At 58.4% G+C, this 14265-nt stretch overlaps 1 protein-coding gene across 4 annotated transcripts in view; it reads left to right on the plus strand.

Annotated features, from left to right (window-relative positions):
- The window catches only part of SARDH (sarcosine dehydrogenase), a 69455-nt gene extending 56227 nt beyond the window's left edge, over positions 1-13228 (plus strand). For 2 of the 4 annotated variants that reach the window (XM_032261969.1, XM_032261970.1), the window contains 4 exons: positions 6736-6898; positions 7626-7794; positions 10002-10137; positions 12757-13228. In XM_032261969.1, coding sequence (XP_032117860.1) covers positions 6736-6898; positions 7626-7794; positions 10002-10137; positions 12757-12882 — 594 coding nt within the window. In that variant the 3' untranslated portion in view covers positions 12883-13228. The remainder of the gene's footprint in view (positions 1-6735; positions 6899-7625; positions 7795-10001; positions 10138-12756) is intronic. The other 2 variants (XM_032261971.1, XM_032261972.1) reach the window with 1 other exon arrangement.
- The last annotated feature ends 1037 nt before the right edge of the window (positions 13229-14265 follow it).

Raw genomic sequence — 14265 nt, forward strand, 5'->3', positions numbered from 1 at the left:
GGGACTCTGCGTGGGGGGTTCTGCGTGGGGGACTGCGTGGGAGGCTCTGCGTGGGGGACTGCGTGGGGGGCTCCGTGTGGGGGGCTCCGTGTGGGGGACTGCGTGGGGGGCTCTGCGTGGGGGGCTCTGCATGGGGGGCTCCGCGTGGGGGGCTCTGCGTGGGGGACTCTGCGTGGGCGGCTCTGCGTGGGAGGCTCTGCGTGGGGGGCTCTGCGTGGGGGGCTCTGCGTGGGGGACTCTGCGTGGGGGACTCTGCGTGGGAGGCTCTTCAGGCCTCAGCCTCACCCTGAGTGATCTCCTTCCACAGAAGGGTCCTCTCTCGCCACAACCTACAGCCCAGGGGTCTGAGCTCCAGCAGAGGCCACCACTGGCAGGTGGCTCTGCTGGCTTTAGGAGTCGTTCTCCTCCTCTCCAGAACGACAGGCTGGAACAGCGCCTGGCCACTGGGAAGGCGGGCATCAGGCAGCCCTGTGGGTCCTGAGTCCTCACCCCCAGCCAGGGCCAAGCAGCAAGGGACTCAGCTCCCAGCAGGGTCCACTCGGCCACAAAGGACCCCTGCTCCAATCCTTTATTTGCAGAACTCAGTCTGCTGATCACAGACTCCAGGGGACTGATTAGTTCCATGGGTGGAGGGGTCCTCTTTATCCCACCCTTCATGGGTTTGATTCCAAAGCGCCTATTCCTGACCAGGAGACAGCGTTCACCTCGCCTTGGTCTTCCTCCAGCTCGACCCCCACCTGGCCAGGTGTCTGCTCTGGTCTGACCCTCAAGCCGCACCCAGGTGAGGTCAGGGGTCCGGGCTTGAAGGTGCTGGATGTTGAAGTGCATCCTCTACAGATTCTTCCAACAAGAATCGTGCATAATAAGCTCTGTCTGCATCTGAGGACACTCGGTCCACCCACCCCTCACACCCCCCGAGGACGTGGGTTTCTAGGCTGACGGTTATGTCCAAAGCTCTGTGCTTCGAAGATACTGTTCTATAGTAGAATAGCCTTGGTTAGTGCCACACCAAGAGGTGGTTTCAGGGTTTCAGGCCTCTCTCTCTCTCTCTCTGTCTATTCAAAGTCTTTTTTAATACTTTGTTACCCAGGCTGGAGGGCAGTGGGGCAATCTTGGCTCACCACAGCCTCTAACTCTCAGGTTCAAGCAGTTCTCCTGCCTCAGCCTCCCGAGTAGCTGGGATTACAGGTGCCCACCACCACGCCCAGCTAAGTTTTGTATTTTTAGTAGAGACAGGGTTTTGCCATGCTGGCCAGGCTGGTCTCAAACTCCTGGCCTCAAGTGATCTGTCTGACTCGGCCTCCCAAAGTGCTGGGATTACAGGAGTGAGCCGCTGTGCCCGGCCTCTCTCTGCCTCTTTCTCTCTTTCTCTTTCATTTCTCCCTCCTGTCCTCCCCACCCACCCCCTCTGCGCCCTGCCCACTCTGATGCCTGCCCAGACCCCAGTGTTTTCCACCCAGGGATTCACTGGTATTTATCCCGTTTGGTAGCATTGTGCTTCCTGCAGTCTGATAGCTCATGCCCGACCATCTTCACTTCTGGAAAATTCTCTGCTGTTACCTTTTTAAATACCGCCTTTCCCAGGTCTCTGGTATCTCCTTGACCTTCTGTTGGTCTGGCCGGGGGCCATTCCCTCACATTTCCCGAATTCCCGCCTCTGTCTCTGCAGGCCCTGTCTCCCCTGGCTCCTCGGTTCCTGGGGCCCGGGATGTCAGAAAGCGCCAGTCACTTAGTCCCTAGCCTCAGTTTCCCAGGAAGAAAAGGAGTTAGTTTGTTGGTTGGTGTGTTTAAGTGTTAAGCATGTTCATATTGTTGTGAAACGAACCCCCAGAATGTCCTTGTTTAGTGAAACGGAAGCCCTGGCCCATTGAAGGACTCCCTCCCCTCTCCCCAGTCCCCGCACCCTGCATTCTGCTCTCAATGTCTATGAATCTGGTGACTCTAGGGACCTCATGTGAGTGGACTCAGACAGGATTTGTCCTTTTGCAACCGGCTCCCGTCACTCAGGATGATGTGTTTTTAACGTGTTCATCCACGTTCTGGTATGCATCCGAAGTTCCTCCCCTTTTTTTTTTTTTTTTTTGAGACGGAGTTTCGCTCTTGTTACCCAGGCTGGAGTGCAATGGCGCGATCTCGGCTCACCGCAACCTCCGCCTCCCGGGTTCAGGCAATTCTCCTGCCTCAGCCTCCTGAGTTGCTGGGATTACAGGCACGCGCCACCATGCCCAGCTAATTTTTTTTTTTTTGTATTTTTTTTAGTAGAGACGGGGTTTCACCATGTTGACCGGGATGGTCTCGATCTCTTGACCTCGTGATCCACCCGCCTCGGCCTCCCACAGTGCTGGGATTACAGGCTTGAGCCACTGCGCCCGGCCGTTCCTCCCCTTTTAAGGCTGAATAACATTCCATGGTGTGCATAGAACACATTTTGTCTGTACATCATCTGCTTTTTGGTGGGTTTTGCTGTTGTTTTTTCTGAGAGAGGGTCTTACTCTGTCACCCAGGCTGGAGTGCAGTGGTCCGATCTCAGGTGACTGCCTTAACCTCCTGGGCTCAGGTGATCCTCCCCCTTCAGCCTCCCAAGTAGATGGGACTATAGGCACACGCCACCACACCCAGCTAACTTTAAATTTTTTTTTTTTTTTTTTTTGTAGAGGCAGGGCCTCCCTATGTTGCCCAGGCTGACCTCAGACTCCTGGGCTCAAGCAGTCCTCCTGCCTCAGCCTCCCCAAGAACCGGGATTACAGGTGTGAGCCACCATGCCTGGCTTTTTCATCCTCTGTTGGTAGACACTTGGGTTGTGTCTACCCCTTGGCTGTGGTGAATAATCTTGTGCACATGAGTGTGCAAATCCCTCTTCAAATCCCTCCTTTCAGTTCCTTTGGGTGTGTACCCAGAAGCGGGGTTCTGGGTCACATGGAAGTTCTGTCTTTAATTTTTTGAAGACCCGCTGCACTGTTTTCCACAGCGCTTGCCCCGTTTTTCACTCCCACCAACGGGGCACGAGGGCCCAGTTTCCCACGTGCTCCCCAACTCTCGTTACTTTCTTTTTCTTGTTTGCGCAATTGTCACCCTCATGGGCATAAAGTGATGGCTCCCTGTGATTTGGGTTGGCATGCCTCTGGTGGGCAGTGGTGTGGGCATCTTTTCCTCAGCTTCTTGGCCATTTGCATTTGTTCCTGAGAATTGTCCATTCAAGTCCTTTGCCCATTTTTTTTTCTTTTTTTTTTTTTGAGACAGAGTCTTGCTCTGTCGCCCAGGCTGGAGTGTAATGGCGGATTCTCGGCTCACTGCAGCCTCCGCCTCCTGGATTCAAGTGATTCTCACGCCTCAGCCTCCCGAGTAGCTGGGACTACAGGTGCGCACCACCATGCCCAACTTTTTTTTTTTTTTTGTATTTTTAGTGGAAATAGGGTTTCATTACGTTGGCCAGGATGGTCTTGAACTCCTGACTTTGGGTGGTCCTCCCGCCTTGGTCTCCCAGAGTACTGAGATTACAGGTGTGAGCCACCACACCCGGCCCCTTTGCCCATTTTTAATGGTGGTATTTGACTTTTTATTGTTAAGTTGTAAGAGTTCTTTATTCTGTCTGGGTAGAAGGCCCTTATCATATGTAAGATTTGCAAATATTCTCTCCATTACTTGGGGAGGCCTAGGCAGGAGGGTTGCCTTTTCACTGTTAGTGTCCTTGGATGCACAAACGTGCTCGTGATTAATGTGCTTCCACCTGGGTTTTGCTTCTGTGACCTGTGCTGTCGGTGTTCTGTCCAGGAAACCTTTGCCATTTCCAAATCCCCGTACTTTCTTCTAGAGGTTCTGCAGCTATAGATCGTACCCTTACGTCTTTGTTCCATGTCTGTTTGGTTTTTGGACATGATGTATGGGAAGTGGCCAGCTTCCCTCTTCTGCACGTGGCTACCAAGTCTTCCCAGCACCGCTTGTTGGAAACTGTTTCCACGTGAGTGGTCCCAGCGCCCTTGAGATCACGTGACCACATACGCGCGGGTCCTTTGACTTCATTTCCTGCAACTTTGCTGACTTTTATAGTTTGGGCAGATTTTTTGCGTGGAATCCTCAGGATGTGGAAAGGTTTTAAACAAAACCTGACCTAGGGCCCTTCCTGTTGATCTTCCCCAATTCTGTGACTCCATCCACAGCCAGGAGTTCCAACTTGCATCTGGGGCTTTCACAGCTCTGTGCTTCCATCTGTGTCGTGCACACGTGTCCTCCTTGGCCAACTGGTCAGAAGATGGCACTGAGGCCGAGTGGGCCAACCCCCGTGGGCACTGGGAGATGCCGTTCCCACCCAAGCCTGACTGACTGGACGTCCATGTTTTGGATGTCCTCACTCATCCTGTCACTCTCCTTATGGGTCCCCACTCGGAAAAACTGAGGACTGGCCCTGCTCCGCTGCTTCAGTGGAGGAAAATCGGAGATGTCTCAACAACCAGTGATTCTGTGGACTTAGAGAGGCCCCTGGGTTTACCCAGACCCCCATCGCTTTGCCGGGATGTAGGTGTGGCCCCTGTGTTCCTCCTTTGTTCAGGGACTGTTTCTTGGGCCGGACTGTGCACGGGGTACGGGGGAGACCCAGACCCAGCTGACTGCGTCCTCGCTGAGCTGCTGGAGCTGGGAAGGATGGGACCGCTTCTTTCCTTCCACCCGTAAACACCGACCCTGTCACTGAGCCGAGTGACAGGTAGTTGTCTGAACATGGATCCACAATTGGAGGGCTGCAGATAGGTGCACTTTAAAAATCATTTTTTCTGTTTGAAAGTGAGATTGGCTTTGAGCCCCGAGCTCCTCCATAGGCTGTCTAAAATTAGAACCCCGTTGGCAAGGCAATCTTTGTCAGGGGCCTGCGGCTTGCACCAGGGAAGCAGGGAAATGTCAACAGTACATCTTCCATGTCAATTTTGAGTTTTTTAAGAGGCCTGGGTAAATGGTAACTTAGAGCAAATTGCACTGTTTCCAAAGCTTTAAGAATCTAGCCCCTCGGCGGCCATGTGATTAAAGTGTCAGGTTTATGAGGAGCTGCTCCTGTGGTTGGGAGAGTGGCCTCTGCCCTCCTTCCTACAGGCGCATCCCAGCGGGAGCTGGACAGGGCGGGCCTGTCCGCTGTCTGGGGTCCTGCAATCCGCTGAGCTCGCCCCATTCCATTTGTGAGCTCTGTGGTCCCAGGGCTGAGCACTCAGGTCTTCCCTTAGGAGCCAGTGGGTTCAAGGGTTTTGGCATGCACCCGAACCAAGTGTGCCAGGAAAATCACATCTCCTGCGCAAGGAGCCCCCCGCGCTCCTGTGGCCTCCATGTGGCTGAGCACTAGCCTGGTGTGCAGGTGTGCGGGACACACCCTCCCAAAGACACCTGCTGTCCTCCACAGAGCCTCCTGTGCCCAGGCCCACTCCGTGCCTCTGGGAGCCTCGGTGTCTGCTCAGCCTGCAGACTTTATAGACAGCGTTTCCACCATTGCATGGGCTGTGGAGGGATAAGATGAAACTTGGCCTACGAGCATGTGATAATTGGCACTCATTTCTGCAGGGTCTGGGGTCACCGTGTCTTTCACACTCAGATATCCACAGCCCCGCCGGCCTTTCTCTCCTGCCTCCCACCACGTCCGCTGCCCAGTGCTGAGCCTTTTGCCCTCACCTGGAAGGCCCGTCCCGCTCTGCCTGCCGGCCTGGTCTGGCGTCCCAGGCAGGGGTCTTGCTTTCCAGCACCTTCCCCTCCCAGAACATGGTTGTGCCTACAGCCAAGCCAAGTCCTGACGGGCAGAGGCTATGGCTGTCTTCAGAGTCCTGCGCCGGGCCGGGGCTGACCAGATGGTGGTGATGGGCTCCTTGGACAATGAGCTTGGCACCTACACTGGCTGTCCCCGTCCCCGATGCCTCTGTCCCCACCAAGCGCAGACAGGGTGGTGTCCTCTGCGCCGTGCTGCTGCCTTACCCCTGCCCCTCGCAGACATGTCTCAGAGCTTCTGAAACATAAAGCCAGGCTCCCAACCCCATCTTACAGACAAGGAACGGGGCCATAAGGAGGGTGAGACATTGTCCCAGGTCCCTGCTGTGAACCCTAAAACATAGGTCTATATCCTAACTCGCCAGAACCCGTGAATTTGGCCTTATTTGGAAATGGGACCTTTGCAGGTGTAGTTAACGTCAGGGTCTCCAGATGACATTATCGAGGGACAGGGAGGGTCCTAAATCCAGTGGCACGTGTCCCTAGAAGACATAGAGACACAGAGGGAAGGCTGTGAGGGCTGAGGCAGAGATGGCAGCGGTGCAGCCACAGGCCGAGGACACCTGGAGGTGCCTGGGAAGTGGAAGGGCCCTCTCCGGCACCTGCAGATGGAGCGGGGCTCGCCTGCACGGTGATTCTGGATTTTGAGCCTCCAGAACCAAGAGAGAGTTTCCTGCTATCGTTTTCAGCCACCAGCCGTGGTCATTGGCTATGACAGACAGGAGGCTGACCCAGTCCTGTGGAAGAGCTGAGGTCTGCAGACAGCAAACCTGCCATCTCCACTCCCAAAGGTGACCCCTTCCTTCTCCTTAAACAATTCGAGAGCAGCTGGAGGGAGCTCTCCTTGGAAGACCCCATTTCTTGGTGGCAGTCCAGCTGCGACCCCAGGCCAGCTGATAGTCACAGTGCAGCAGGAGCTGTCCACCAGGAGGCGGTGGCCAGGGCCTGGACCTCAGCCATCCGGCCTGGCCACATCTAAGCCATGACCTCGTCCCTCAGGTCCGGGCTATGCGGCTGTCCTTTGTCGGAGAGCTGGGCTGGGAGCTGCACATTCCAAAGACGTCCTGTGTGCCTGTGTACCGGGCTGTGATGGCTGCTGGTGCCAAGCATGGACTCGTCAATGCAGGGTACCGTGCCATCGACTCCCTGAGCACTGAGAAAGGTGAGTGCAGGGTCTGGACGGCCCCGGGCGGCGGGTGGGGGCGACGCTCGAGACACCTGGAGGCCGAGAAGCTGTTTGCCTTCCCTATGTCGTCACCTGGCTGCCTTCTTCCCACACGGTGATTTCCTGCCCCACACCCCAGCACCTGGCTTCCTCCATTTCCCAAACCCTCTTGCTGCCCAGGGTCTTCACGCAGGGCTCCAGGGATGGTATTGGGATCAGCGACACCTGCACACACCTGGGCTCAGAGCTGAGGCACTGCCTGGCACCTGGGGGGCAGGGCCAGGTTGGGTAGGAATTGGGTGCCTTGGTTTTCCTGAGAGCTGTGAAGAATGGCCCAGGGGAGCAGGTGCTATGGCCTCTGGAGGAAGCCCAGACTCTTGCCCAGGGCGAGGATGGAGGCTCAGAGTGGGTATCAGGCAGCTCCCTTTGGTGTTGGGCACCCAGCTTGGGCATCAGGCAGCTCCCCCTTCATGAGCCCCTCCCTGATGCCCCCACCTGAGGGTGCAGAGGGCTGCAGTGCTGACGGGCAGTCTGCTGGGGGGCTTGCCTGGGGAACCTTCTGGGGTTGGGGACGCCCCGCCTCCTCCTGGGTTGCCTGGGTGACTAAGCAGCTCTGAGGGTGTGGGTGGGGGCTGCAGGGGTGGGCTTGGGCAGCATCCTCATGCATCTTCTAAAGGGCTTACCCCTCAAGGTGGCATCGACCCCATGGCTTCCCTTCCCGCAGGCTACCGGCACTGGCACGCGGACCTGCGGCCGGACGACAGTCCCCTGGAGGCAGGCCTGGCCTTCACCTGCAGGCTGAAGTCGCCTGTACCCTTCCTGGGGCGGGAGGCGCTGGAGCAGCAGCGGGCCACGGGCCTCTGCCGACGCCTGGTGTGCTTCACCGTGGAGGAGTGAGTATCCCGGTGCCCCACGCCCGCCCGGAAGCAACTGCCCATGGCCAGGGCAGGCAGGCGCTGCTCAGTCCCCCAGTCTAAGGCCCCTGGCACCAACACTTCCCATGTGTCAGCCATGCTCTTCCAGAACGCACCCGACAGCCCAGTGCAGACAAGAAAATCAAGGCCAAAGAGAGAGGCCATCTTGCCAGCCGCTCCCATGCTGTTAAAGGCAGAGCTGAGCTGATCCTGGGTGCTGGGCAGGCTGTCGCGTAAGAGGCAGAGCCCAACAGGCACCCAGGGAGAAGCGCAAAATTGCACATGGTGGGGACCCCTCCCAGGCCATCAGGGCATGTGGGGACACAGGGAAGGCTCCATGCTCTTCAAACGAAGGTCTCAAGAGAGAAGGGTGCAGTCCAGCCCAGCCCAGCCCTCTGGGGTGGGTCTAGGCCGAGGGACTTGGGAGGGTGAGCCCAGGGAACCTGGCCTCCCAGTCACTGTGCCACCACCTCCCGTCCTCTTCCGGTTCAGTCCTCCCCACAGCCCTTCGATGCGGAGAGAGGGGCTTGGCTGGGGCCACCATCCCCACTTACAGATGGAGACCACACAGTGCCAAGGGGCAGGGACTCGTGCCGAGTCACCTGGCAGAGGCGGAAGGGGAGACCCTGCCTGGGGACACCCTGACCACCTGCTCTACCCACGGAGAGTGACTTTGAGCACGCTGCTGGCAGCCTGGCGCATGTGCTCCCTGGGCCCCTGGGAGAGTTTGGATTCCAGGAACCTGAGTCCCAGCTGGGTTGCAGGGTGGTCTGAGATCAGGCCCTGCTCCCAGTCCCTCCTGTGGTGCCGGCGGGGGTCCGAGGTGCAGGTCTCTGGGGAAGTGGGCAGCTTTAGGCTCTGTGGACATGGAGCTGACAGCCAGCCGCAAACACTGCCACTTCTCCCAGATTTCTGGAGCCTTCATGAGGAGTGTCAGAGTGATGAGGGTGGGGGCAGGGAGGATGAGCGAAGCCGCGTTGTCCTTGTCCTGCGGCTTCTCCCGGGGTGCCCGTGGGCTCTGCCTCCCGCTTGACAACGCGTCCAGCGCCCAGGATCGGTTCAGCTCTGGGAGAGGAGGCCCCTTGCACAGGGCAGCGTCCCTGGGTCCTTTCTGCCTGCTTGGCCCTGACCTTCTGACCCTCCATGAAGCACGTGAGGACTCGGGGACCTCACGTGGAGGACGAGAACTAGGGCGAAACCAAAGATATTTACAAAACCTCCTTCCAGCCTCGCCCTAATCCGATTGACAAGTGGGACCCAAACAGCGACTCCAGTCTGTGGATGCAGGAGGCGGCCTCAGCCTCAGCCCGGCCCTTCTACGCAGTGACCCCTTTGCACAGCTGCAGCCGCGATCACCCGTCACCCAGAAATCTGCAGACTGGCCACAGAGTGTTACCAGTTAGCCCTGGGTGCTGGCCTTTCTGTGATTTTAGCTTACTTTTAAATCTGTCTTCCTGCTTTCAATTTTTAAAAATTGTGCAGTGAGCATTCCTATACCACAGGCAGTAAAGTCATGTGAATAAAGTATGTATTGTGCTGCGAAAAACAGCAAACCCAGCTGGGCACACTGGCCCACGCCTGCAATCCAGCCCTTTGGGATGCCAAGATGGGCAGGTCACTTGAGGTCAGGAGTTCGAAACCAGCCTGGCCAACATGATGAAACCCCGTCTCTACTAAAAATGCAAAGATTAGCCAGGCATGTGGTGGGTGCCTATAGTCCCAGCTACTCCGGAGGCTGAGGTGGGAGAATCGCTTGAACCTGGGAGTTGGAGGTTGCAGTGAGCCGAGATCGCGCCACTGCACCAAAAAAAAAAAAAAGAAAAGAACCAGAGTAGAGCGAGCCACAATCGTGTTTCACATTTGAATCATTCAGAAGATCAGCGGAAGGAAATCGGAAGCAGGGCCTCTCCCAGATACATGGAGCTCGCTTCCGGAAACAGCAAAGTCCGCGCCTGGTTTTGATGTTCTCTATTCATTCATTTTACTCACTCAAAGCCTGAGCCCGGGTGTCCGGCCAGGTACTGGGCTGGCTCTGGGGACCGGCAGGGTCCTAGCAGGCCAGCCCTATCTGCGTGGAGCCACGGATGGGTGGGCACCCCGCAGCCCTCCGTTCTCCTCCAGGCCACTGTGGACGTGTCCCCACCCCGTGGTTTCTGGGTCCCAGCTTTCTCTACTGCTTCTTCCAGCAAAGTACCCATGTTCGGCCTGGAGGCCATCTGGAGGAACGGCCAGGTGGTAGGCCACGTCCGGAGGGCAGACTTTGGGTTCGCCATCGAGAAGACCATTGCCTACGGTTACGTCCGCGACCCCAGTGGCGGGCCGGTGAGTCCCCTTCTCTGGCCTTGCTGAGGCTAGCACTGATCCCTCCCCAGCTCCAAACCAGCTCCCTGCACCGTGGCCTGAGTGTGCTGGGCACAGGGAGGAGGCACAGGTGGGGCCCAGAGGAGGAGGAGGGAAGAGAAAGAAGAATGGAGGGAGTGGGGAGGGGGGGAGGAAGATGGAGGGAGAAGGAGGAAGGGGGGGAGGGAAAAGGGAGAAAGAAGGAGGAGAAAGAACAGGGAGAGGGAGAAGGAGGAGGGGGAAGGAGAAGGTGGGGGAAGAGGCCTCAGCAGGTGGAGGACTCCCCAGCTCTCTGTTTTCTTTCTGGAAGAATCTGACTTGGTGGTTCCAGGCTTCCCTTGGTTAGAAGGAGGTGCCGGCTGGCCAGGCTGGCTCTTGACACCAAAGACCCAAACCTTAAGCCATCCATGGCTCACCCTTTGCCTGGGGTGCAGGGGTGGCCCCCAGGGTGACCAGAGACTTGGAGACCCATGTTCCTACCCTCCTCTCTTTTCTCACACGGACACCCCCGACCCCAGGCAACCCCACGCCCACCAGGTGACCCTGACCCCTGGATGCAGGAGGCAGGAGCAGGCTGGAAAGAACAGGGTGGCCAGGAGTGGCGGGGCAGGCGGCGGGCGGCCTCCTCAGCAGGGGAAGGGGTGGTCTGTACCTCCTTTTCCCATCTTTCTGACCCTTGGAAGTGGAGGCGCCATTGAGCAGGGTCACGTCTCTCCACGGGAGATGATCTGACATTTGGCCCAAGCCCCAGTGAGGCCGGGAGGTGCTGGCCTGGCTCCAGAGCCTTCCAGCCTGAGCCCCTGACGGACACATGGAGGGAGTCAGGGAGGGAGGGAGCACTTGGGAGAAGCCAGGAGGAGGGGCAGCCTGGAGACAGACCAGCCTTAGCAGGAGCTGCAGGGATGTGCAAGCCCAGCTCGCAGGCCCGGGGGGGCACTGCCAGGCATTGGGCAAGGCCATGGTCCTATGGAGCCGTGGAGAAGTGGCAGCCCATGGGACTGACTCCTGCGGTGGAGCTGGGAGGCTCAGGACACAGTCAATGCCACCAGCCGTTGGGACCTGCCATTTGCTTGCTTTGTGACCTTGACAAGGACCCCCTCTTGGGGCCTTGGTTTCTTCATCTATAAAATGTGGACAGACACCCACCTACCACGCAGGTTCATCGTACAGGCCACTGCCCAGAGTGGGGTCCTCTTCATAAGCGGGGATTGTGATGGCAGGCAGGACCTCCTGACACGGCCCTGGGGCCCAGCCAAAGCGGAGTTTATGGGCTCCATGCCAGGGTGGGCTGGGGAGTGCAGGCCCTTTCTTCAATGCTCGCCTCTCTCCCGAGTCAGGGATGGGTCCCTCACCAACGTGACCAGGGCAGCCCAGGTTACACGGCATCCAGACGACAGCCGGGGGCCTGGGGAGAACCAGCCGATGCAGCCGGAGCCGCCAGTGCACGTCCCCCGCCCTCTCTGCCAGGGCTGCCCAGAGCGTTTGCACTGTGGAAACAGGCAGATGCCACAGTCACGCCCGCCCCACCCCAGAGCTGGTTGTTAAACGTTTTCTAGCACCCCAGGGGGTAACAGGTTTCTTCCTAAGACAGGGAAACCTGCTCATTGGTGGGAAAGGCTCGAGGTGGGGAAGGAGCTCCAGCCTCGTGGGTGCTTGTTAGCAAGGCCAGGTGCCCGCTGTGAGTTGTACCTGCCTGTGGACGTTTGAAGGCCACCAGCTCCCTGTGCTGCCTGCGGGTGGGGGTCAGCTCCGAGCTGCCCATCCTGCAGGCACACACACGGCTCAGGAGCGCCACTCCTCAAGCTCCTGTCACAAAACAGCTCAGTTTGTTTTTCATTTTTCATCTAGTCCTGAGCTGCCAGGAACAAGAAGGAGCCCTCTGACTCCCAGAGCAGAGCCGGAGACTCCTTCCTGTGGTCCCAGCCTTGGCTTTAATTGCTGTACAGGGAGAACAGTGTCCCTGAGCGGCCCAGCCTGCCCTCCTCATAGTGGCCGTGGCAAAGAGGAGGGCAGGCCGGGCTGGTGCCGTGATATCCAACCCGGTGTCACCAGCTGTGCCAGGCTGGACATCACGCCCTCCTTGCGCCTAAGATTACCTGCACCTGGGGCTGACTGGCTCCCATGGGCTTGCTGGGGGCCAAGCCAGGGCGTGGGATGGGGAGCACACAGAGGTCAAGCTGTCTAGAAGGCTGTTCCAGCCGCCCCTGCCCCCAGGGATGCGAGCCGGATTGGCCGCCAGCCGCGGCGCTGCTCCAGCCGCTGTGCTTGCCTGGGTCCGGGAAAGCCTCTGTGTTTCTGCTATTTCTCAGGCACCTGGAATTGCTGGGGCAGAAGGTGTGCTGTCCTGTGTAAGTCATGTTGGCTGCCAGACCTGGGCTCTGCCGGACCCCAGATGCCCGCGCCCAACTCAAGGTCACATGGACAGGAGCTGCACCTGCTCTGGGGCGATGGACAGGTTCAGGAAGGAGCCTCTGGCACAGGAATGAGTTTGTTGGCAGAGCAGGCAGCAAGGCCAAGACCCCCTCCTCCAGAGATGCAGGCAGGCGTGAGCCACACACCCACCCGATCACGAGTGACCCTCATCCCCACCTCTGCTTTTAGGTCTCGCTGGACTTTGTGAAGAGTGGGGACTACATGCTAGAGAGAATGGGGGTGACCTACGCTGCCCAGGCTCACCTGAAGTCTCCCTTCGACCCCGACAACAAGAGGGTGAAGGGAATCTACTGAGGGCCCAGCCGCCATGCCCCACCCCGTGTCCTCCAGCCATGCCCACAGGTCCCAAATGGCCCTGGACCCTGGACCCGGCCAGAACTTGGGCCCTCCCTGTCCCTAGTCTAGGCCTAGTCCTGCTAAAACCCCCAAACCAGATATGGACAGAGACCAAGAGGGCCCATCCTGGGGTCACTGATCAGAAGGTGTCAATCCACCCAATCCTCCCAGAAATCAAGCCTGAAACTGGCTTGGGCTCAGGGACCACGGCTTATAACCCTCTTCAGGCTTCTAGAAGGTGCTTAGTAAATACTTGATAAGCCCCACATGAAAACAGGGAGGCAAATAGGCTTCATCTTTTACTGCAAGCTTGACTGATCCTTGGTGGGCTTCCCTTGGCTAAAGAGCGTGAGGCTGTGTCTGGGTCGGGAAAGAGCGGTGATCAGCTGGTACTGTCTGCCATGGCGCACTTGGAGACCTGGGACCAAGGTGGTTGTGCAGGATGGTGCCTCTCGGATCACAGGTCCAATGGGAGCTGGAAAGCTCTTCTTACCTTGTTTGACCTCCCTGTTCTTCAGGGGCCAAAGCCTCCTGAGACTCAGCAGCCTGGGAACAGAGGAGCCGAAGCAGGGAGTGGGTGGGGCCTCAGATTGGTGCCTTCCTCACCCATGCAGAAGTGCCAACTCCTGCCTCAGTTTCCCTTGAGCCCCGCACTCACCAGGCCCAGGCAGGAGGGGCGTGCTGCGGGGTAAGAGCCTCAGGCAGGAGGGGCGTGCTTCGGGGTAAGAGCCTCAGGCAGCAGGGGCGTGCTTCGGGGTAAGAGCCTCGTGGAGTCCCCGTTTCTAGGTGACCTTTGTCTTTGCTGTTGATTTGGATGCAGTTCCTGCCCACACCTTCCTCCTCGCCCAGCCCCTGTGGGAGGACCCTGCCTCCGGCTCTGCCCTGCATGCTGCCTTGAGACGGGGTGGCTCCTCTGCCCGCCCTCCCTCCCTTCCCCCCATAACTGCCTGTGTGTCAGAAGTAGCTCTGCCTCTCCTGCCTGGGAGGGGTGTCCATCACTGCCCATCGCACGTGCGCAGTCCCCTCCCTCGTCCCCCCCGAGCCTGGGTTCAGATCAGGCCTGTCAGAGCTGCCCTGCGCAGTCTCGCCTGGCGTGCCCTGCAATCTGGGAAGAGTGGGTGGCAGATGCTTGGGGGGCATTGTGGAGCCAGCGTCCCACAGAGCCACACAAGCAGCAAGCGGCGATCTGGGTGCAGCAGTCCTGGCAGGCCCCAGCCACCTTTGGACGCTCCCACACCACGTGGCCCACTGTGGACTGAGCTTGAACAAAGCTACGGGCAGACGTTCGGGTTACAGACGGCTGTGAAAGGCGGGTTTGGTCCCCTGAGTCTGGGGAGGGGG

The sequence above is a fragment of the Sapajus apella genome, unplaced genomic scaffold, assembly GCF_009761245.1.
Source record: "Sapajus apella isolate SASKATOON/1434 unplaced genomic scaffold, GSC_monkey_1.0 scaffold126, whole genome shotgun sequence".
In the NCBI taxonomy this organism is placed as follows: domain Eukaryota; kingdom Metazoa; phylum Chordata; class Mammalia; order Primates; family Cebidae; genus Sapajus; species Sapajus apella.